Source organism: Mastigoproctus giganteus, chromosome 2, assembly GCF_048544385.1.
Source record: "Mastigoproctus giganteus isolate SK-2022 chromosome 2, ASM4854438v1, whole genome shotgun sequence".
Classification (NCBI taxonomy): domain Eukaryota; kingdom Metazoa; phylum Arthropoda; class Arachnida; order Uropygi; family Thelyphonidae; genus Mastigoproctus; species Mastigoproctus giganteus.
The window spans coordinates 120670419-120696334 of NC_143576.1; the positions used below are offsets into that span (position 1 = coordinate 120670419).

Here is a 25916-nt window from a genome sequence, read left to right on the forward strand (position 1 = left end):
ATACTCCTAGCATTGGTGTATGTGCAAGTATACATTGCACGTGTTCTTACTCTTAGTTACTCTAACACAGCCCATGTATTTATTTGTTTCATGACTCCCAGAAGTTCCTGAACTCCCCAGCAACTTGCTTTCCAGGCTGCTGCTCATTCCAATAGAAGCAGTGCAAGAATCATTTCCACCTCTGCCTGTGGCTACTGTTAATCTATTAGCCTGATAACAGCTGCAAAAATTTCTTTGCCAATAAAGCAAATGAAAATCTCTGTGATTTGCTAAATTCGTTTGTTTCGTTTCCCACTCATTTCCCAAGTTACTCCTTCAAGTAACTTTGCAACAAATTTTCCCACCACAAATGAAAACAGAACAGATACACATGAAAAGGTTATAAAATAGGTTAACATAAAAAGGTTATATATCATTCATGGCCAATGAAACAGTTCGGGTGCTGTTGACAATAATATTAGACAAGGGTAGAATGTTGTTGTGAAAATGGCAAATTAACCTCAAAATCATAAATTTAATGAAACTTCGTGCTTTGTAGTGACTGAAGCAGACACTTTACTCTGCCTGGGCTTTGTTTATTCTGCTCTCTGAACACCATGGAATAAACGCTAATTACAGGAAGGGTTCCTCTCAATGTTCTGGTGAGTTTCAGAATGTTAAATGCAAGGATCAAAAGATCCGCAATTTAGATGTGTCTCTGGTTAACATAGTAATAACTGATTCCTAGTCCTTGTGGTTTAGGGCAAGTGAGGTAACGCTAACACTACTGGTTTTCAATTTTTACAGTATTTGCCACCTGAATGTTGATCACGCATTCCCCATGCTTCTGAGAGACTCTGCTCTAACAATGGCGATCTTTCAAACTCCATTCTTCAGTTCATTATCAAGACTTCAAAATATACCTGCTATGCATTACAAAACTAATGGGTACCTGAGTGTCCTTGTCCTTAGTTTGATGTTTTTGATATTATGCTGTTCCCTTTTGGCAGCACGGTGTGGGATTTTCAATGCACAAATAGCCTGATAGCACCCCCCCTAATGATACCCAGGGCTTGACCACAAGGAGTTGTGGGAACTAAACTCCTTGTAGGCAAGTTAAGGAGATAGAAGGGGCACCCTCCTCTGTCCCCTTAACTTCTGAATTCCTGATGGAGGTCTTTCTATCATCCACCTCCCTTACATTCATCTGTACTCCATCTTCCCTATCACTACACTATCTTACACTATCTTACCCCCTCCCCCTTTCCAGCAAAAATTTCATATTTTTTTTTTTTTTTTTTTTTTGTTTTGGGATCCTCCCCGGCAAGCTCAGGCATTGTCATGCTTCAACCACCCTGATTTTTTTTTTTTTTTTTTTTTTTTGATAGTTGTTGGCACATGAGCTTCTGTGGCCATAAGCACCTCCCAAGGTTTTTGCAGTACTTTGATCCAAGCCCGAGGCGGGATTCGAACCCGCGACCTTTGGGTTGCCAGGTAGGCACTTTACCCACCCGGCTAGCCCGGTCGGCCATCCACCCTGAGAACTTTACCCTATTATCCAACCCAGCTCCCAATGCGTGGTACAGTAGCTAGGGATTGGTGGTATTCCATGGATCCCTAGGCAAAGAGGCTGGACAAAACAACATAATCCTACACTACAAAAACCACATATCACTCACATTATCTGGCCTTTACACGGTACTGTATTCAACACAAGAGAATTGATAATGGAGTTGTGGGGAACCACCAGTGCCACTAGATCCTAAAAACTATGTACTATTGTAGTAGTAGGTAGTAGTGGCATGTGATGCAAGAAAGCAAGTGTATAAGCTTATGCAGCATCAGCCAAAAAAAAAAAAAAAAAAATCACACCATTCCCTCCAAATGCCTGTCCAGTTCCTCGTTAAATTTATTCAACCTATCAACTTCCATGACAGATGGAAGTTTGTTCCAGCAATTAACCACCCGCTGGCTAAAGGCAACTTTCCACACATCTATTCTACATCTGTCCTTTCTTAATTTGAATTTATGCCCCCTTAGGTTCGTAATCTGAACAAGTGGAAAGATCCAATCAGAATTCAGCGTGCTCAACCAATTTAAGGCCTTATACACCTCAATCAGATCACCGTGTAGGTGCCTCGTCTCCAGCCACTGTAATTTGCAGAACTTAAGCCTCTCTTGGTAAGAGGATCCCTTCATTCCCCTCACCAATCTTGTCGCCCTTCTCTGTACACGCTCAAGCAAATCTACATCCTTCCTAAAATGAGGCCTGCAGACCTGTACGCAGTACTCAAGGCGTGGCCTGACCATTGCCTTATACAGAGGGACAATCACCTCCTTTTCCCTGCTAGAAAAATTCCTATATATCATTGACAAATATATCTATGTCCTATATATCTATCTATATATCCTACATATCTATGTCCTTGGCTAGAGTCAGTCTAACCAAGTTGTGTTTAGAACATTACCATTGTTAGTTATTATGTATAGCACTGTTTAAAACATTGTATGTTAGTTATTAAGTGTAGCACAACTCACTCAGTATCTACTAAATCTCACAATTAAGTTCAAATATTATGGGGTGTTAAGTGTCAATTACTTTATAATTTTTAATTAAGTTACACAATAAGCAAACACCATGTGTTTCTGCAATTAGGTTGTTCAAATAAACTGATTTCAATTTATTACCAATCTAATATCGATCAATGACTGATATTTGATAATGTATAAATTATGGCTAACATGAAACTTACTTTAACAAGTTTTGAGGGAGAGAGAGCAAAAATGCAACAACACAAATTAATAATACCTTCATGGGGGCCAGCAAAATCTCCCTGAACGCAGACTCCAAGGGTAGGATTGTGCTTATTTCCACACCAGCCACATGATAAGTCCTGAAGGCAAGATTTACATTCTGTATGCCTAAAACAATCTCGACATTGAGCACCTGGAATGGTCAAGCCCCTACAATGTGGAATATATAATCCAGATTCATATGAAAAAGGTATTGAAAATTTTAAAGAGTTCAAGGAGACACCAGAAATAACCTGATTCATTTTAATTATTTCAAGCTTCTTCCAAACAAAAAAATATGTAATTATTTTTAAAGAAACAGACTTAAAATACTAAAAACATACCATAAATATAACATTGATTTCTTTCACCTAGAAATATCTATGTTATTATTAATTATTATCAATTCTGCTAACTTATAAAATGTATAAAAATTGTAAGATTTTTAAACTCTTTCAGTATAGAACATACTGGAATCACAATTTAAGGCACTGCTATGAGTGAAGTTCACGGGTGAAACAACCACTTACATGACACAGTCAAATTTCATCACCTTACAACACAAGAATTCTTGGAACCATAATAGGGTGAGCGTTTTTCCTTTTTTTTTTTTAACCACAGATACAACATTAAACAAACCACAACTTCACAAGCATAATTACACCTTTATTTATTTTTTCATAACATTTATTGAGCTAAAATATTTGCTGATGCTATCGAGGCAGTGTTAGGTGTGTCGGAAAACTGCTAGCTTGGGGGGGATACAAGGACTAATAGATTAACAGTAGCCATTGCAAAGGTGAAAGTGATTCTTGCACTGCTTCTATTGGAATGAGCAGAAGCCTGGAAAACAAGATGCAGGATATTTCAGAGATTGCTGGGAGTCATTACAGTACAAATAAACACATGGGTTGTGTTAGGGCAGCTAAGAAAAAGAACAGGTGCATGTATACTTGCATGTACACCAATGCTAGGAGTTTGGTTGATGAATTTGAGGTACTGCTCAAAGCATCAAAGACAGATATTGTTGGGATATCAGAGACGTGGTGTCACACAGATATAAGGAATGCAGAACTGCAATTTGGGGAGTACAACGTCTACAGAAAGGATAGACAGGATAGGAAGGGAGGAGGGGTTATGCTATTAGTTAAGAAACACATAAAATGCAAGGAAGTGAAGCCAGTAGACATCGCTGGACAGTGCAGTGTTGAGTCAGTTTGGTGTGATATAAGCACTGGGAGATCAAAATTGGGAGTAGGAGTGTGCTATAGGCCTAATGACTCTGATGAGTATAATAAGAAACTGTACAGGGAAATAGAGTGGGCCAGTAAATCAGAGAGTCTTATAACGGGGGATTTTATTTTCCCAGATATTGACTGGAATTTGTGGGTTGGTCACTCACACACTCGCAAGGCTTTTGTGGATTTAATCGATGATTGTTTTCTACATCAGCATGTTCGGGAGGCAACTAAAGGGATTATCACTAGTGATTCTTCATGCATTAAGAATCTGCAGATAGAGGAACCACTAGGTGGCAGTGATCACAGTGTGCTGAACTGGGATTTACACAAAGAGGTAACTACCATCAGGAGTAAAGGGAAGGGTTATTGCTTTCGTAAAGGCAACTACGATGGTCTGAGACAGTATTTAAATTGTATACAGTGAGACCAACTGATGATGTTACCAACAGCAAATTCAAAATGGGAAGCATTTAAAGAACTTATCTTGGAAGCTACTAGGCTTTACATACCAAGTAAGAAATATTGTTCAAGGTTTAGGCTTAAATGGATGTCAGATGAACTAATGAGACATATGGCAGACAAGAAAAATGCATGGGATACATATAAATTAACACGTGACACAGAAGCCTATGATAGATATAAGTTGATCTGTACCCAAGTTACCAAGGAGGTTAGGCAGGCGAAGGCAGATTACAAGAAATCTTTGGCAAGGGATGCAAAAAAAAACAGCAAGAGTTCTTTACTTATGTAAACTCTAGAAGGGGATGAATCAGATTGGTCCACTTGATATCGATGGTCCAACTGTTGATGATCCTGCTCAGGTAGTTAACAAACTAAATGAATATTTTGCATCGACATTCACACACGAGGAGTTATTCAGCGAGGGGAATGCCAGAATTGTTCAACTCTGGCAGTAAGCTAGATAATCTTGTAATAACTGAGAGTAACGTGGAGGAGAAATTGTTGAAGATAAACAAAGGAAAGGCACCTGGGGTGGATGGGATCTATCCAGTTATATTAAAGGAGCCAGCAAAGGAAGTAAGCAAACCCTTAGCCATAATTATGAGAGCTTCCTTGGACTCAGGAGAGGTACCCATAGACTGGAGATGTGCAAATGTGACTCCAATTCTCAAAGGAGGATCAAAGGCAGACACAAGTAATTATAGACCTGTGAGTTTTACTTCTGTTCCAGGAAAATTAATGGAGACACTGGTTAAAGAAGCACTGCAGGATCATCTAGACAAGACTTCAGTTATAGCTCGGACACAGCATGGTTTTGTTAAGGGGAAGTCTTGCCTGACCAATTTGATTGGATACTATGATGCAGACAGAAAAGAACTGGATGCAGGGAATAACTTTGATATTATATATTTTGATACTGTTGCACATGGAAGACTGCTGCACAAATTGGAGCAGTGTGGCATTGGAGGCAAATTGCTGCTATGGATAAAGGGGTGGTTGAGGGGGAGAAGACAGAGAGTGTTAATCAATGGACACTGCTCATCGTGGACTAATGTTATTAATGGAGTCCCTCAGGGTTCAGTGTTGGGTCCATTATTGTTTTCTGTATTTATAAATAATATTGATGATGGTATATCAAGCTTAATGTCCAAGTTTGCAGACGATACAAAAGTTGGCAGTGTTGTTAAGGACACTACTGACACTATGCTGCTGCAACAGGATCTGGAAAGTTTGAGCAGATGGGCTGAGAGGTGGCAAATGAAGTTTAACATTGACAAATGTAAAGTACTACATATGGGAAACAGCAACCACAGAGCAACGTATCAACTCTGTGGTACTACACTGACAGTTGTGGAGAATGAAAAGGACCTGGGGGTAATTGTTCAGGCAGATATGAAGTTCTCTGAGCAGTGCAGACGGGCTGCAAGAGTAGCTCATGGTGTCTTATCAATGATACACAGGAATGTTTCTAGCAGGGATAAGGAGGTGATTATTCCCTTGTATAAGGCAATGGTCAGGCCACACCTCGCGTACTGTATACAGGTCTGGAGGCCTCATTTCAAGAAGGATGTAGAGCTGCTGGAACGAGTACAGAGAAGGGCAACAAGGTTAGTGAATGGAACAAAGGGATGCTCTTATGAAAAAAGGCTTAAGTTTTGCAAATTACAGTATCTGGAGACTAGGCACCGGCGAGGTGATCTGATAGAGGTGTATAAAGCCTTGAATGGTTTGAGCATGCTCAATGCTGATGGGATTCTGTCTCTTGCCAGAATAATCACCTGAGAGGGCATAAATTCAAATTGAGGAAGGACAGTTGTAGGATAGATGTCCGGAAATTTGCCTTTAGACAGCGGGTAGTTGGTTGGTGGGACAGACTTCCATCCCTTGTTGTGGAAGTTGATAGCCTAAATAAATTTAAGGCTCAGCTGGACAGGTATTTCGAACGAACGGAGGGGTGAAGTGGAAGTTTTTTTTTTTTTTTTTTTTTTCTGGCTGATGCTGCATAAGCTTGCTTTCTTGCATCATATGGCTCTACTAATGCTAATGCTAAAAAAAAAAAAAAAACATGACCAGCGAGTCATTATGGAAATCGAAGCAACTGCAGGTAAACTACAACACATGCGTGGGTCTGGACCTGGTATAAAAAACACCTCATACTGAGCTCCATTAAGCAGTGTTAATCTTGTTCTTCAGATGGGAAAGGCAGCGAACGTAAGCGAGTTTGACAAACACCAAATTGTAATGGCCAGACAACAGGGTCAGAGCATATATCCGAAATGGCACAGCTGGTGGGGGTACTCACGGTCAGCAGTGGTTAGTACCTACTGAAAGTGGTCCGAGGAGGGGAACCCACAAACCACTGGCCAGGTGTTGGATGACCATGGCTCATCAACGCTCGAGGTGAGCGAAGCTGTCCTGGATGTTATGCGGCAACGGAAGAGCGACTGTGGCGCAACTCGCCAGTAATTGGAATGCTGGTAAAGGGAGTAATGTTGTGGATCCTGAATTTGTTGTTTATTTGGTTTTTTTTTTTTTTTTTTTTTAGGCGCTTTTCGCATCCTCCGTATTTGGTGGTCACGGACTCGAACCCTGGTCTAATCAAGAAGCATGTGCTACGCACTGCTGCTCCTGCCCACTTTTTTTTTTTTTTTTTTTTTGTAGTTGTTGGCGCATCGGCTTCTGTGACCATAATGCACCTCCCAAGGTTTTTTGCAGTACTTTGATCCAAGCCCGAGGCGGGATTCGAACCCGCGACCTTTGGGTATGCACTGCTGCTCCTGCCCACCTGGCTACGGAGGCGCCAAGGGGGAGTAATGTGTCACAACACACAGTTCATCTGGTCTGATGAATCATGTTTCCTGTTGCACCATGTCGACAGCCGAGTACATGTGTGTCATTTACCTGGGGAAGTGATGGTGCCTGGATGCACTGTGGGACGAAAACAAGCTGGTGGTGGTGGTGTCATGCTTTGGATGATGTTCTGCTGGGATACACTGGGTCCAGTCATCCATGTGCCGGGCACTCTGACTTCTACCACCTATCTAAACATCATTGCTGACCAGGTACGCCCTTTCATTGCAACGGTCTTCCCTTCTAGCGGTGTCGTCTTTCAGCAGGATAATGTACCATGCCACACCACCCAGATTGTTCAAGACTGGTTCACGGAACATGAGGAAGACTTCCAGGTATTGCCCTGGCCTCCAAATTCCCCAAACATCAATCCCATCGAGCATCTGTGGTTTGTGTTGGAACAGCAACTCCAATCTGCAGCATCTCAACCACGGACCATACAGGAGTTAAAGGATCTGCTGGTTATGTGTTGGTACCAGATACCACAAGACAATTAGAAATCTTGTAGTGTCCATGCCTTTCTGGGTACGAGCTGTTTTGGCTGCACATGGAGGACACACATCATATTAAGTAAGTGGTCATAATGTTTTGGCTTATCAGTGTATATAGTATACCATTTCCAGACACCTGCAAGTTTTGGAACTGAGATTTAAACTGATATTATTTGCTGCTAAATATTATCTCCAGAAATATCCATAGCAAAAACATTTCTGCAAGTTCTTTTAGTTATATCTAAGGAACTGATAACTGATATGATTATTAATTATATGTAACTCACCACTTTTAAGCTGATAATGTGAATAACAGTCAAAGATGAAAATAAAATTAAAATGAACTAAAAGTAATGTCCTGGAGTAGAATGTTGTTGTTGTTGTGGGGTTTAATGGTGCATAAGCTGCTTTGGCTATGATGCGCCTATTCATCTATTATATAAAAAAATCAGATATTCTGTAATCAAAAAAAGATTAAAATATCCAGTCTTCTTGCAGAAATTAAAAAATTCGGAAATATTTGCTTTATCACCTTTCAGATTCTGTGGCGTTATTGGTTTACGAAGATTAACCAGTGATAGCAGGGTTGAAGTTCTGTTTTGTTTATGTAGAAGCAGTCAATGAGAATATGTTTAACAGTCAGATTTAAACAACAATGTGGGCACTATTGTGGATCATTTCTTGTGAGTAAATGAAGGTGGGTCAGATGGGTATGACCTATTCTTGCCCATGAAAGGACTACTTCTTCTAGTCTTGATGTGCGGACACTGGAGGGAAAAATTTTCAGAACCTGTTTAAATTGAAAGAGTTTATTATTAGTTTGAGAGTGCCATAGTTCTGTCCATTTTGATACGCATGCAGCATTTATGATTGTTGCATGGTCCGATATTTGTTAAATCTAAGGTGGTTAGATTTTTGCAGCTTTATCGGCTTGTTCAATTGATGGTCACCTTCGTTGCTTGTTCTGCAATGAAGGTGAACATCAATTGGTCACCTTCATTGCAGAAGGTGACCAATTGATGCCATTCTTCAATTTGCAGTAATAAGTTTCTAATTTCCTTAAGAACAGGATGAATTACATAATGCCATGATTGAACTGAGGGAATCAGTGTAAATAACAGATTTTAAAAGAACAGTCAGAACAAAGATTTTCTAAAGCTAGTTTAATTGCATATAATTCAGCAGAGAATATACTGAATTCAGATGGAAGTTTTTTTGTTTTATTTTGTGGTAGTTTTTGGCGCATTAGCTTCTGTGGCCATAATGCACCTCCCAAGGTTTTTGCAGTACTCTGATCCAAGCCCAAGGCAGGATTCGAACCCACGACCTTTGGGTTGCCAGGTAGGCACTTTACCCACCTGGCTAGCCCGGTCGGCTCAGATGGAAGTAATGCTGAAATAGTGGTATTCAGAAACAATGCAGCTGCTCCAACTTTTGAATTAGATTTAGAGTCATCTGTATAAATTGGTAAAAAATCAATATATCTTTGAGTGTAAACTGCATGAAGTTGTTTGACATTTGATATTTGCAAAATATTCTTTCCCCATTGGCAGAGGTGTCAGAGGTGGGAATAGGACAAGGAACTCAATGGTGGTTAATTGCAGGTTGCTACCTGTTGTACAGAATGGATGGAACATTCCAAACCTGCATCAGTTCAAGTATGCTAGGTTTCTTTATGTAGAGGTTTTCTAATGGCGGATTGAATAAGTACAGCTGAATGGGATGCGATGCATAACTTTTTATCTTGACAGCACACTTAAGTAACAGTGTTTTTCTTCTTAATACAGGGTTATTCAAAATGAAGTCCAAATAACCCTGTTATAATATCTCAAGTTTCGTTCCCACACTCGCGATGTTCGGACTTCATTTTGAATAACCCTGTATTAGTGGGGCTCATGAGCATCAATGTAGAGGCTATGTGCTGGCAATGTTCTGAATGCACAAAGTGCAATCCTCAAAGCACTGTGTTGAATTTGATCAAGCCAGCGTAATGCACTCATTCTGGCAGACTTGTAGATGGGAACTCCATAATCAAGATGAGATCTGATTAATGCCCTGTATAACCGAAGTAAGGAGGTATGATCTGTACCCCATGTTTGAGCGGATAAAGCTCTGAGTATGTTTAGCTTTTTCAGACAGGAAGTATGCACCTTTAATTTTTGTCAAGGATTAATCCTAGAAATCTGATGCTATTAGTGACTGGGATGGAGATATTATAGATATGAAGTTCAGGGTCTGGATGAAGCTTGCGTTGTCTACAAAAATGGATAGCTACTGTTTTGTGCAGTGAGAGCCGATAGCCGTTGAGGCTGGTCCATTGCTGTATTTTATAAAGTGATATCTGAAGCTGTCGTTCAATAGATCTCATATTTTGGGAAAGGTCATCTGCATAAAGGTAAATCTCTACTGAATTTGGCAGCTGTTTAGTGATAGAATCTACTCTAAGAGCAAAAAGTGTGGCACTCAACACTGATCCCTGTGGAACACCTTCCTGAATGAACGTTTCTGAAACGGCATGTTGGTATCAAACTTGAAACGATCTAGTATGTAGAAAATTTTTCACAAATATAGGAAGGTTGCCCCGTAGACCAAGAGAGTAAAGATCACTAAGTATGCCATGTCGCCAGGTAGTGTCAAAAGCCTTCTTTATATCTACGGAAACTATTACTAGATGTTTGTGTTTCACAAAGGCATTCCGAATGGCAAATTCAGCCTTGACCATGAGATCCAAGCATAGCCTGTTTTGTTGAAAGCCATGCTGACTGTGGCTCATTAGATGTTCTGACTCAATGAGCCAGACGAGTCTACTATAGACAATTTTTTCAAGGATTTTGCTGAGGCAGCTTGAAAGAGATATTGATCTATAGTTATGGAGGCTCGTTGGATCTTTTCCAGGCTTTAGGAATGCCAAAACAGTAGAATGATGCCAAGAGCCTGGGTATACATTTTCTAAAAAATATACAGCTGAAATATACCAGGAGGCACAAAGGTTTATCATCAAGATATTGTAAAATGATATAATAAATCCTATCTGGCCGGGCAGAACCATCGTGGGCTGTTCTGATGGCTTTCAAAAGGTCAGAATATTGCAGAGGTTTGTTATTTATTATTTTTTTTTGATTTGGTAGTTGTTGGTGCATCGGCTTCTGTGGCCATATTGCACCTCCCAAGGTTTTTGCAGTACTTTGATCCAAGCCCGAGGCGGGAATCGAACCCGCGACCTTTGGGTTGCCGGGCAGGTACTTTACCCACTCAGCTAGCCCGGTCAGCCAGAGGTTTGTTATATGGAAGAAGGAGGGCAGTTTGAAAGTTAATAGAATGCTGTTCTCTACTACTTTTAATTCATTGGAATGATTTAGTGTAAGCTGATTCTGCTGAGATTTCAGCAAAAGTATTACCCAAAGCATTAGATATATCTAAGGGATTAGATAAATCTTGCCCATTCCAGGAGAGTATTGGAGAAGGTGGGATAGGAAACTTACCATAAAACTGTCTAATTTCCATATTATTTTGGGATCAGCATTTCTATTCATGTGAGATGCAAAACGGGTCTAGGATTCTTTCTTGGCTTGCTTTCATATGAAACATGCTTTTGCCCTTAATTTCTTAAAATTGATGAGATTGGCTGGGGTTGGACTTTGCCAAAATAAATTCCAGGCTTTATTTTTTGCTTTCTTTGCTTTTGTGCAGTCCTCATTCCAACAGTAATTAGCTTTCAGCTCAGGGAATTTGATAATGGTATTCAGTCTTTTGCCACTTTTAGGAGATGCGCCGTGATGTAATCTGTCACATTATCAATAGGACGGAGGCAGATTGTTTCCTCATCAAGACAGATTGATGATTGAAATTTTGACCAGTTTGCACGGACAAATTTCCATTTTCTGCAGGGTTAATCTGAAGGAGTCTGTGCTATCGAAAATTTGCATACGGTTGGGAAGTGGTCACTGCCCATGGGATCATTTATAACGCACCACTCTATGTGAGGACCAGTATTGGAGAACAAATTGAGAGATCTATTGCTGAAGTGTGTCCAGAACAAATTGAGAGATCTATTGCTGAAGTGTGTCCAGAACAAATTGAGAGATCTATTGCTGAGCTGTACATATGTGGGTGTACCAGTATTCAGTAAGGTGAGGTTTTGGGCCTCTAGAAAGCTTTCGATGAGTCTACCCCATCTATCTAATTTAGGAGTGCCACATAAAGGGTGATGCCCATTAAAATTCCTTAATATACAGAGAGAAGATCTTTTAAACAGTAAGTATGGTTTGGCAGTAAGTAGATCGAGACAAGTGTTATGGTAACATGGAGAGGTATACGAACAGCAACAGCTTCTAATTCAGTTTGAAGCGGGGAATGTTTAGTTGGGATCTTTGAATTTACTAGGATTGCCAAGCCACCACCATGGGCAGCATTAACTGTATTTTGATCTCTTTGTTAAAGGCAATAGTTCTTTATCGAAGAAGCGATTTGTGAGGTTAGGTAAGTTTCCTGTAAACAAAGGGCAACTGGAGCATATTGGTTAATTAGGTATTGAATATCGTCAGTGTTGCAATGAAAGCCTCTGCAATTCCACTGTAAGATGCTGTGGTTTATTTAGGCTTAGTTGAGAATGATTCAGCTGTTTTTTGTTTGAGGAGCATTTTTTTTCCGGTCACTTTTCGGTAAAGTGGGACATCCAGTATCATAGTGTCGTTTGCGTGAAGTTCTAGTATGGGTTCCTCGTGATCTCGGTGTACATCTACTTCCATACTATTGGTGGATGATTCAGGTTTCTTGCTGTCTTTAGTAGTTTTTAATTTTTCTTTGTCATGCGGGACTGTCCGAGTATCAGTTGGGATGCTGATTAGAGTGTTGGTCACTTCAATGGTTTTAGTTTGGTGTGTGTCTTTTCCAGAGTTTGATAATGTACTTTTAACCCAGTTAGCTAGAGATGTGCTGGGAGGTATTGATACATCTGTTTGAACTGCTGTTGAATGAAAGCTTCAAGCACGAGATGCATATGTATGACTGGGCATGGTCAACATAACCTGTCTGCGTGCCTCAGGTTATGTGATTTTGTGCTCTATTTTATATTTTTGGATTTTCTTCCCTGTTTTCCACATGAGTTGGAAAAGGCTGGGTGGCTTCATTTGCAGTTGGGGGAAATGGGACTTGAGGCTGAACAGACTGCTTGTATATGGCCTTGGAAGCACAAATAGGACAAATGGCATCACCTCTACATGCTTGTTGGGATGTCCATATTTTTGGCACTTAAAACAATGAATGGGATTAGGAATATAAGGTCGAATTCGGCAGTTTAAATAGCCAGCTTTTACTGAGGATGGCATATCTGGGGTGCTGAAAGTTAAATTATGGATCAAGTTGGAACAAGATTTCTGTCTTTTTTGGTCATTATACATTTTGCACTAATTACTTTTTGATTGCTCTGTTCCTGTACTAATTCCTCTTCAGATACTGTAATCAGGTTCCACTCCGTGATGACACCTTTGGACGAATTTAACGTATTGTGGGGAGTGATAGATACCAGCAGCCCGGAAATTTTGTTTTTAGCAGCCAGGAGGTCTCCATTTAACCATTTTTGGTGTTCTAACAATGGATTCCAAATACCTTTGGATAACAAATGGTGATAACTTTCTGACAGGCTGGTTGGAGAGAGAGAGAGAGAGAGAGAGAGAGAGAGAGAGAGAGAGAGAGAGAGAGAGAGAGAGAGAGAGAGAGAGAGAGAGAGAGAGAGAGAGAGAGAGTATCACCAGAAAGTTTGGTATCTCATTGCACTGCACTTCTCTTCTCTTCGGAGCCTTTTCAGCTGGTTCAAGTTCCCATCACTGGGTTTGTCTGGCCTTGGGTTTGAAGGTTCTAGAGGTGAATAGTTGTTTATATGCATGGTTACTACTTTTAGCCCTGGAGGATAACTTTTCCCCCAGGTTATTGGCCCAAGCATGGGGATGGCAGGCTTGGAGGCTAACCGGTTGAAGTGTTAGTTAATTAGTAGAAACAGAAATACAGGAAAATGTAAAGAAAGGTGTATTTCCTTTCTGTGTTCTAACTTGTGGCTTTTCAAGTAAAGAACTTTTTTTAAAGTAAGTCTGTTGAAATAAAAGTAGAAACTTAAAATACAATTTCAATCGCTTATCAAGAGCACTTTATGAATCGCAAAAATATCGCTTGGCCTTGAAATATGCTTGGCACCCGGGGCCCTGGAGTAAAATGTGTACTTCCTTTCGGGTTTTAATTTTTTAAAATCTTTCACTGTGAAAGTTTTAAAAATTATTGTAAAGTTCAAAATTTTCTAATGAGAAACCTTACAGAAAGTGCATATTTTCTTTCGGAAAATTATTTTTAGTTCATTTAATTTTTAATTTCACCTATTAGTCTTTTTCATATTGTCAACTTCATAGTCAAAGTATGTATAGTATATAGTTATCTTTTGATTTACAAACACCATGTATTCCTATAGATATAATGATATAGAGGGAAGATGAATAATAAAAATTTTTTTCTTATCTGTGTTACAGTATGATCATCACAGAATGGACAAGTGATGCATTGGGTGGTGGTTGGTTAGTTGGCTGGATGAAGGTCTTGGTTTTTTGGCACTTCACATGGTGTACTTCAGAAGTACTGTTTGATAAAGGGTTTACACTTTTCCTTTTAGCCTGACTTATACTTCGCTGGATTAAATGGTTGGTTCTTCAGTGGATGTATATAAATTAACTACTCTGAGAAAGATGAAAATAGTCATTAAATCCATATCATCCAGAGGTCTGCTATGGTAACGAGTTCTATACAGGTGATCCACGCTTAACGCTGATAATTCGTTCCCGATAAACAGAGCGCTAAGTGAGTGCCATATTCCCGTAACGTACATATGCATTTGTGATTTGTGGTCTATGCCATAAGATATTTCCTAATCAATAATAAACGGTAGCTAAAAGATGCACAAATGTCAGTCAAAATATTTAATATTAAAAATTTGTACATATAAAATATTCTCCATTACATACATATATAATTATGTGGTAAGTAACTACATTACAAATCAAAATTAAACTTAAAATCATGAATTTATTAATCTGATGGCCCTGGGCTGTTGAGTTTTCATAACTTTGGTCGATTTTGGGTTGTACTTCGGCTGTCTTCCTAGTAAACTAAAAGGGGTTTTACTTTAAAATCCCCGCAGCATTACCACCCAACAATAAAGTCAACCGATCCTTCGCCGCTTTGAAGCCTGGCATGTTTTTTTTTTCTTTCAATATTAAACTTCTTTTAGGCATTCGTTTCCAAAAAAGTCCTGTTTCATCTATGTTAAAAACTTATTGAGGAGTTTAACACCATTCTTCAATAATTTTTAGAAGTTCTTTTTAGAAAGTTTTGGCTCCTTCTTGATCTGCACTTGTGGCTTCTCCCTGGATTTTAAATCTATCTCACCAGCCCTTACTAGCTTTAAATGGTTCCACATTTTTTTTTTTTTTTTTTTTTAAGGTGAGCTTCCTTCAGATCATCATATAGGCTAATCGCTTTTTCTTTAATAATATTTAACTTGACAGAATTGTGCATTTGATATTATCTTCAATAAAATTATTTAGAAGTCTCTCCATTTCAATTATAATAGCCAGCCTAGTTGCTTGCAGTGGAACAGCTGTGTTCCCACTGCTAAAAATAATTCTTTATTTTTTATAATTGTTCTTACAGATGAACCTGCCAGTCCTAAATTATTGCACACACCCACTTGTTGTTGAACAGAATCGATTCGCTTTAAAACATATAATTGAATTTTCAAATTCAGTATTTTTCTTACCTTAGTAGACTTCATACCGCATCCAGATGTTGTTCCTTTTTAATTCTTATCTGACATTATTAATCTTCGAAAATGTAACTGCGTTGGTTGCATTAATTATGATACAATGTTCGAGTAAACTGTCCGTTACGCACGATGTCTAACACTGTACCAAGTGATGACTAGACTTTGGATAAATGCATATAATGCAAATATTACAAGCAATACTTTTGATAATTTTTTAAAATGTTGATTGTAACAAGTCACCATAGTGCAATTAAATTAGCGTGGGAGAAAATTTCACTGAGCACGGGAAAATTTCGCAAGTCAGCATGGGAAACTTTGCTATTCATTTTCAAGCTATCGCCTACATCAGATGAACGTTTTCATTATACATGCCAAAAATTCAATCCATACAATGGTAAAACAGCGTTAGAGTGAGATATGGGTTATAATATAAAAACAGCATTATAACATATCAGCGTAGAGCGAACTACATTATAATGAGGGCTTGCTGTAAACTGTAAATGATTTTAAATCTTTATAGAACTGATATGTCCTATAAACATTTTTAAAAGTTAGTTTGCTTTAATTTCATATGAAGGACAATCTGCTAATATATGCTGAACCAACTAGACAGTGTCACAGGTCTGTCACTGGGGGGGGGATGATTCTGAGCCAACTAGATAATGTCATGGGTCTGTCACGGGGGGGGATTCTGAACCAACTAGATAGTGTCACAGGTCTGTCACTGGGGGGGGGGGTGATTCTGCTCGCTATAAGAATGAGTGCATGACATCAGTAAGTCCTATTCATAGTCTGGCTAGTACTATTTCTTCTCTTCTTAACTTTCATATGCTAACAAACTCAGTTTCAGTGTTTGGTTTTATTTAGTAGTTTGTTTGAGCTTTGCAGCTTCCAAGATGGTTGCCAGAGAATCAGCAGTAACGGTGCAGTGCAGTCTATAAAAAAAAATAGGGTACTGAAAATTTTTATTCTCTCTTTCTCTGCTGTACACATGCTTTGGCAGTTCTGTCCACTTTTTCATTTTCAGCAATCCCTGTACATTCTGGGATCCAACTGAAACATGTTCTGTTAATTTCTTGAATACTCTATTATTGCTTGATGAATATGCCAAAGAAATGGGTATTTGGGAGTATCTATGTTTTGTTGAGCTTGTAGAGAATGAAAACAATCTGTACATATCGTACTACTTTTATTTTTAGTGCATGTAGTTCTGTGGTGTGTATACATTACACTCTTGTTCTGTTAAAGTAATATCTAGGAATACTGCTGCTGCTCACAGTATGGTGTCTGTTTTCACTTCATTTGTGTATATTGGAATATAGTCAGAGAACTCGGCTCTATGAGCCACATTTAGCTGGAAGGTACTTGTAGATAATGCTTTTTTTTAGCCATTTCTGAAAAGATAAGTTGTGTGCTGGGATGCATAAATGCCATGGTGAGGAGTTTGGTTTGATTTGATGTTTTATTGCAGACTGGCAACCTGGCCATTATGCACCAAGTCCCAAATTCACACAGATAAAAATTTTGAACAAAAATATGTCACTGTCAGAAATTTGGACTGGACAAAGTTGAATTTCAAAGACAGAAAGTAAAAGAGTTTCAAGATTAGTGGAATTGGGAGATCAGTATAGGCAACACATGAATTTGACAGAAATGGGTAGAGAGATTTTAAGCTAGAGAAGATTGAAAAGAGATTCCAAATCACTAGGTCTCTGACAGGGAATATCAGAGCAGACACATGCACAAGTACCACCTTTGAAACACAAGGTATTGTATAGTGAATAATTAGGGCAGGTGAGATGAGCAGTGGTTGAATCAACCGATAATTAGGATTCTTTCAGAAAAACTAAAAGTGATTTTGCAGATTGTAAGTGAAAATGGAAGTTCCCAAGTATGGAACTGAGACAATGTATATTTGTGAAATGAATGAGGATGTAATTGAATGAATTTAATGAATGAGGAAGTGTTTAAATGAATTTAATTGAATGAGTGAAATGAATAAGGAATACTGAATGGACAGTTGGCTATCTAATGGGTGTCGTTATAAATTTTCCAAACATCTGGAAAAATCAATCTGAGATGGGCCAGTTTCTTCAGAAGCTGCACTGTATATCATAAATAAGGCCGTTTTCTTCTAAATTCCAAAAAACATAAGCACTGACTATCTCTCCAGCAAAGAAGAAGAATAACGAGTCAAACAATTGGGAACAGTTGGAACTTTAGGATCCTTTCCTGGTGCTAAGTGGAGGCAAAGATGGTTGCTCTGTGTCAGGTGTCTGGAAACTATTCCTCAAAAAAGATTCTGCTATATAGAAAGAATAGATGATCTACAGATTTTGGTAGAAGCGATTCGATCATTTTGTAATGGATGTCATTTGGTCTAAGCACTTGCTTTGGTAAAAGTTGTTTTTAACGTTTGCAGAGAAAATTTTACCCTCATTTTCTGGACTTGGTCCCAGACTATCTTAGGACTGGTGAACTGTATAACAGTGGATGTAAAATGGATCCCTTTGACTCTGATGTTGAACAAAATCTGCTTTCATGCATTTGCATTTAAAGACTAGGAGAGCAGCTCTGGTGTTACATTGCTGGAATTTCCATGAGGTTTATTTTGTGCCTTTTTGGCTATTGTGCATTCTGCATTTCACCATGGAAATGGTGTAAAATGGGAAGATTTTGAATTGCGATAATAAGAATCTGTACGTACATGACTGGATCACTGAAAGGCTCCTGACTTGACTGCAGTGATTTCAAATTGTGCCAGGTGCTGGAAGGCATTCCAGTTGTCCCTAATCAATCTTCTATTGTGATAATCTAAAAGGAAGGTGCAGCTCCTCACTAAGTGGAATTTATCACAGGAAAGTGATTGCTTCCACGGCCCTCTTCCACCTCCTAAGTATGTTATTGGAGGACAGAACTGGAGCAAATAGAAATATCAATAGCAGAAAATATACAAGGAGTGGTACGAAAGTAATGCCTCCTATTTTTTTACTCAGAAAATTTAATTCCTACAACTATGCCTTTTACATCAATTAATCCTTAATAAACACTTATTTTTTCACAAAGTCGTCATAATTTTAATTTTCTATGCACTTCCACCATCTCTGAATCAGATGCTGTATTCTAATCCTGTAAAAGTCCTTACTCTTGCCCAGGATGCTTCACAAACACTGTACTTAGGCTGGTCGTCTGCAAAATGGGTTCCACCGAGTGCATCCTTCAGCGGGCCAAAGAAGTGATAGGTGGAAGGTGCCAGATCTGGGCTATGAGAGGGGTAAAGAAGAACAGTACACCCCAGTTTTGCAATGGCCTCCATCGTGCACAGACTAGTCTGGAGTTGTGCGTTGTCATGGAGAAGAACCTCATTTTTTGTCCAGTCAAACTCTACGGATGCAGGCTTTCAACTTTTCAACGATTCCACATATCGACCTGAGTTGATTGTGGTGCCATGGTCCAAAAAGTCCACAAACAATATCACGTCCTTGTTCCAAAATACTGTCGCCATGACTTTACAGATAGAAGTCTGTCTTTTGAACTTCTTCTTGAGTAGTGAATTTTGATGGTGCCACTCCACTGATTGTCTATTTGTTTCAGAATCATAATGGTGGACCCAGGTTTCATCACCTGTGACTTTGCGTGAAAGAAAAACCTCTCTTTCGCTCTTGTAGCACTGGAGAATTTCCATACAGATGACTTTCCGGGCTTCTTTGTGCTCATGTGTCAACATTTTTGGGACCCACCAGGTGCAAACCTTGTTGTAGCCTAGTTCCTTTATGATGGTTATCATTGCAGGTTTCCCTATACCTACTGCATCGCACAACTCGCATGTTGTGATGCGCCGGCCCTCTTTGTCGATCAATTGTCAGGGTCGATCAATTCGGCCCTGGAGGGATTGTGCAAGGCTCAAGGGGTAGAATTTTTTTCAGCCTGGACTGTACTTCTTAACAGGAGAGATTGCTTCTACAGGGATGGGATACACTTAAATAGAAAGGGTGCAAGAATTTTTGCTGATGCTGTCGAGGCAGTGTTAGGTGGGTCGGAAAACTGCTAGTTGGGGGGGATACAAGGACTAATAGATTAACAGTAGCCACTGGCAGAGGTGGAAGTGATTCTTGCACTGCTTCTATTCAAATGAGCAGAAGTCTGAAAAACAAGATGCAGGATATTTCAGAGACTGCTGGTAGTCATTGCGTTACAAGTAAACACATGGGTTGTGTTAGGGTAGCTAAGAATAGAAACAGGTGCATGTATACCTGCGTGTACACCAATGCTAGGAGTTTGGTAGATAAATTTGATGAATTTGAGGTATTGCTCAAAACATCAAAGGCAGATATTGTTGGGATATCAGAGACGTGGTGTCACACAGATATAAGTAATGCGGAACTGGAATTTGGGGAATACAATGTATATAGAAAGGATAGACAGGACAGGAGGGGAGGAGGGGTTATGCTATTAATTAAGAAACACATAAAGTCAAAGGAAGTGAAGCCAGTTGACATCGATGGACAGGGCAGTGTCGAGTCAGTTTGGTGTGACATAAGCATAGGGAAATCAAAATTGAGAGTAGGAGTGTGCTATAGGCCTAATGACTCTGATGAGTATAATAATATATTGTACAGGGAAATAGAGTGGGCCAGTAAATCAGAGAGTCTTATAATGGGGGATTTTAATTTCTCAGATATTGACTGCAATTTGTGGGTTGGTCACTCGCACACTAGCAAGGCTTTTGTGGATTTATTGGATGATTGTTTTCTACATCAGCATGTTCGTGAGGCAACAAGAGGGAGCAATACTCTTGATCTGATTATCAGTAGTGATTCTTCATGCATTAAGAACCTGCAGATAAATGAACCACTAGGTGGCAGTGATCACAGTGTGTTGAAGTGGGATTTACTCAAGGAGGTAACTACCATCAGAGGTAAAGGGAAGGGTTTTTGTTTTCGTAAAGGCGACTATGATGGTCTGAGACAGTATTTAAATTCTATACAGTGGGACCAACTGATGATGTTACCAACAGCAAACTCAAAATGGGAAGCATTCAAGGAACTAATCTTGGTGGCTACCAGGCTTTACATACCAACTAAGAAATATTGTTCAAGGTTTAGGCCTAAATGGTTGTCAGATGGACTAATGAGACATGTGGCAGAGAAGAAAAATGCATGGGATACATACAAATTAATGGGTGACATGGAAGCCTATGATAGATATAAGTTGGTCTGTAACCAAGTCACAAAGGAGATTAGGCAGGCAAAGGCAGACTACGAAAAATCCTTGGCAAAGGATGCAAAGAAAAACAGAAAGGAGTTCTTTACATACTTGAACTCGAGAAGGAAAGAGATGAATCAGATTGGTCCACTGGATATTGATGGTTCAACAGTTGAGGATCCTGCTCAGGTGGCTAACAATCTAAACGAGTATTTTGCATCTACATTCACGCATGAGGAGTTATTCAGGAAGGAGAATGCTGTAGGTAAAGTAAACATTGGCAGTGAGCTGGATGATTTTGTAATAACTGAGAGGAAAGTGGAGGAGAGATTGTTGAGGATAAACATAAAAAAGGCACCTGGGGTGGATGGGATCTATCCAGTTATATTAAAGGAGGCAGCAAAGGAAGTATGCAAACCCCTAGCCATAATTATGAGAGCTTCTTTGGACTCAGGGGAGGTACCCATAGACTGGAGATGTGCAAATGTAACCCCAATTCACAAAGGAGGATCAAAGGCTGACACAAGTAATTATAGACCTGTTAGTTTAACTTCTGTTCCAGGTAAATTAATGGAGGCTCTGGTTAAAGAAGCACTGCAGGATCATCTAGACAAGAATTCAGTTATAGCTCAGACGCAGCATAGTTTTGTTAAGGGCAGGTCTTGCCTGACCAATTTGATTGGATACTATGATGTAGTCACAAAAGAACTGGATGCAGGGAATAACTTTGATATTATATATTTGGATCTTAGAAAGGCTTTTGATACTGTTGCACATGGAAGACTGCTGCACAAATTGGAGCAGTGTGGCATTGGAGGCAAATTGCTGCTATGGATAAGGGGATGGTTGAGTGGCAGAAGACAGAGACTGGTAATCAATGGACACTGCTCAACGTGGACTAATGTTATTAGTGGAGTTCCTCAAGGTTCAGTGTTGGGTCCATTGTTGTTTTCGGTGTTTATGAATGATATTGATGATGGGATATCAAGTTTAATGTCTAAGTTTGCAGATGATACAAAGGTTGGCAGGGTCGTTAAGGACACTACTGACGCTATGCTGCTGCAGCAGGATCTGGAAAGGTTGAACAGATGGGCTGAGAGGTGGCAAATGAAGTTTAACATTGACAAATGTAAAGTACTACATATGGGTAACAGTAACCCCAGAGCAATGTATCAACTCTGCGGTACTACACTGACAGTGGTGGAGAATGAAAAGGACCTGGGGGTAATTGTGCAGGCAGATATGAAGTTCTCTGAGCAGTGCAGACGAGCTGCAAGAGTAGCTCATGGTGTCTTGTCAATGATATACAGGAATTTTTCTAGCAGGGATAAGGAGGTGATTATTCCCTTGTATAAGGCGATGGTTAGGCCACATCTTCAGTACTGTATACAGGTCTGGAGGCCTCATTTCAAGAAGGATGTAGAGCTGCTGGAACGGGTACAGAGAAGGGCAACAAGATTAGTAAATGGAACAAAGGGTTGCTCTTACGAAGAAAGGCTTAAGTTTTGCAAATTACAGAGTCTGGAGACTAGGCACCGGCGAGGTGATCTGATAGAGGTGTATAAGGCTTTGAATGGTTTGAGCATGCTCAATGCCAATGGGATTCTTCATCTTTCTCAGAATAATCACCTCAGAGGGCATAAATTCAAATTGAGGAAGGACGGATGTCGGATAGATGTGCGGAAATTTGCCTTTGGCCAGCGGGTGGTTGGTTGGTGGAACCGACTTCCATCACTTGTTGTTGACGTTGATAGCCTAAACAAATTTAAAGCTCAACTGGACAGGTATTTCGAACGAACGGAGGGGTGAAATGGGAGAGGGTTTTTTTTTTTTTTTTGGCTGATGCTGAATAAGCTTGCTTTCTTGCATCATATGCCTCTACTAATGCTAATGCTAATGCTAAAATGTCTCCTGCAAGCAAAAGCAGGAGACATATTTGAAATGATGTTCATGCTCATACAGGAGAGCCTTGGTGTCTTTTTTTTGCCAGAATTCACAACAAATCCATTGTAGGATTTGTTGTGTAGCTTTCCTGAAATCCAAGATATGATATCAAAATATACCATTATTTGGCTTTGGTGGATACACGGCCAGCTTCCAAAGTGCCGAGGTCTTATTTTTCTCAGTCACTGATTAACACTTTTTTTTTGGGAAATAATGGCTGTTGATTAGTGCCCATTTCTTCCTCAGCAAAAAAACTCTAAGACAAGTTTGTTAGGTACCGCCTTAGTTTTGACATCTATTTGTTCTCGTATTAATGTTAGCACTTGGATTTTCCTTTACCACTGGATTTTGGTACTAGTGGAGCATTAGGAGATACTGATATTGGAGTGGCAGCTGACTGATATTTCTGTGTGGGTTTTTGAAAACCCAGTAAATAGTACGCAATGTGAGTGAATAATTCCTTTCGTGGAATAGTCATATCCGTTTGTGTCCAGTTTAAAACACCTCCCTGTAATCTTTTGGGCATATGAGGTGTGGGAATAAAGTTCCCGGCCAGGTGCTGTTGCAGTCATGTTCAATGAGCTTGAAAATAAACAGAAGTAGTATGTTGTAGTTCAAACTTCCTCCAACAGATGACAATACAGAGATTGTCCAGTAAGCTGACAGGCTGCAAATAACAACTAGTTGGTTAGAGCATTAACATTCCATGTCAATTTTGCAATGGGGCAATGAACGAATATCATATTTTGCTTTAAACTGGTAAATCTGCAACAGAAATGTATGAAATGTTAAACACTGCTTATGGTGATAAAACATTCAGTCATACCAGTATTTTTGAATGGTTAAAGGCTCAAAGATGGTATGAGGCAATTCACAATGACCCAAGAAGTAGGCATCCATCAATCTCTCGAAATGAGGCCAGAATTAGGTTCGTAACTGAACAAGTGGAATAAATCCCATCAGAATTCAGCATGCTCAATCCATTCAAGGCCTTATACACCTCAATCAGATCACCGCACAGGTGCCTAGTCTCCAGACACTGCAATTTGCAGAATTTAAGCCTCTCTTGGTAAGAGGATCCCTTCATTCTCCTCAACAATCTTGTTGCCCTTCTCTATACGCGCTCAAGAAAATCTACATCCTTCCTAAAACGAGGCCTCCAGACCTGTACGCAGGTCTGGAGGCCTCATTTTAGGCAGGCATGGCCTGACTGCCTTATACAGAGGGACAATCACCTCCTTTTCCCTGCTAGCAAAATTCCTATATATCATTGACAAAACCCCATGACCTGCCCTGGCAGCCTGTCTGCATTGCTCAGAAAACTTCATATCTGACTGCACAATTACTCCTAGGTCTTTTTCATTTTCTACCGCCTTAAGTGTAGTACCACACAGTTGTTACGTTTCTCTGGGGTTACTTCTACCCACTGTTGCAGTAGCACACTGCCATTACTGTCATTAACATCCCTGCCAACCTTTGTCTCATCTGCAAACTTCAACACTAAGCCTGATATACCTTCATCAATATCACTGATAAATATACAAAACAACAGTGGACCTAACACTGAACCCTGTGGGACTCCTCTAATAACATTAGTCCACGAAGAGCAGCACCCACTGATTACCACCCTCTGTCTTCTCCCACTCAACTATCCTTTTATCCATTGTAGCAACTTACCCTTAATACCATTCTGCACCAATTTATACAGTAGTCATCCATGCACAACAGTGTCAAAAGCTTTCCTGAAATCCAAGATATGATATCAAAATTATTTTTTGCATCCAGTTCCTTTGTAACCACATCATAATATCCTATCAAATTTGTCAGACAAGACTTTTTCTTAACAAATCCATGCTCTGTGATTGCTGCAGTCTTGTCTAGATGATCCTGCAATGCATCTTTAAGCAGCAACTCCATTATTTTACCCGGAACAGAAGTTAAACTAACTGGTCTGTAATTACTCTTATCACCCTTCGATCCCCCTTGGATAGGATTTCCTAAATCAGTGAAATGGCTTTGGCCTAATGAGCCAGGGCAGGCCAAAGCCATTTCACTTATTTAGGAGATCTGCCGACCTTTCTGAATAAAGAAAGGTGACATTTTCTCTATTTTCTTCTCACTAGTAGATGGAATTATCAATTATCTAGTTCATTATCTACGTTTTCTGGTAAGAATCTTGTTAGTGGTCCAGACAGAAGAAAAATTTATATTTTCAGGATTCACAGGCGTTTTTATTTGTTTCAGTACCTAGGCTTCTCGACCACCTACCACAGAGCCCAAAAGAGACACCCACTACACAGACACTATACTTGCACTGCTGCCAGGCTGATCCTGGCAAGCCATCTCGGGACTACCATTTTGTCAAAGCAGGGGTCAAAGGGTTGTGCTGAAGCCTGGCCCCCTCAGCCACCAGACATACCCCTTTTCAAGTCTCCATGGGTCACAGTGCACAATAAACATGCAGGATTCCTATGGTGGTATTCTATATTGTCTATGTTAAGGCTGCATTTATGTAGTCAATGTGAGGAAGTTGGCTGATGTATTTTTTTTTTTTTTATGAAAACCCCAAACACGAAAGGTATTAGAAACTATAGTACTTAGTACCGTGCTTGGGTTGGAGTTTGAGATGATGAAAGATATTTGTTGACATTAGACTTGAACTTCTGTAGACTATAATTTTCAGGAAATACGTATGAAGGAAGGTTGTTCCAGAAAACGGCAGTTGAATGAATAAAAGAGGAAGATGAAAGTTGGTTTTGTGAGCTTGAAGTTGGACAGTAAATGGATGTTGTCTGGTGGCGGCACGTGATCGGACTGTTTTGAAAGAGAGAGCGGGAATTATAGAAGCCAATTCAGAAGAACCGTGCCCATGGAAGTATCTGTAGAAAAGGCATGCAGCAGAAACAGTACGTCTATGAGACACCAAGTGGAGAGACTCTGTTAGAGATGAGTCATTAATTAACCTAACTGCCCTCTTCTGAATGGAATCTAGCAGCCTGAGAAGAAGTGGAGGTTTTGGGGGCATCACCCCAGATGTGGGAACAATATTCCATGGTAGGGGGGATTTGCGATTTGTACAGAGTGAACAACTGTTTGGAAGAAAAGTAATGCCGAGAGCGAAAGAGAAAACCAAGTTTTTTAGATGCA

General features: G+C 39.7%; 1 protein-coding gene across 1 annotated transcript in view; it reads right to left on the reverse strand.

The window, feature by feature from the left end:
• The window catches only part of Megf8 (multiple EGF like domains 8), a 619502-nt gene that overhangs the window by 393104 nt on the left and 200482 nt on the right, over positions 1 to 25916 (reverse strand). Inside the window, exon 13 of the mRNA XM_090390015.1 lies at positions 2789 to 2943. Coding sequence (XP_090246141.1) covers positions 2789 to 2943 — 155 coding nt within the window. The remainder of the gene's footprint in view (positions 1 to 2788; positions 2944 to 25916) is intronic.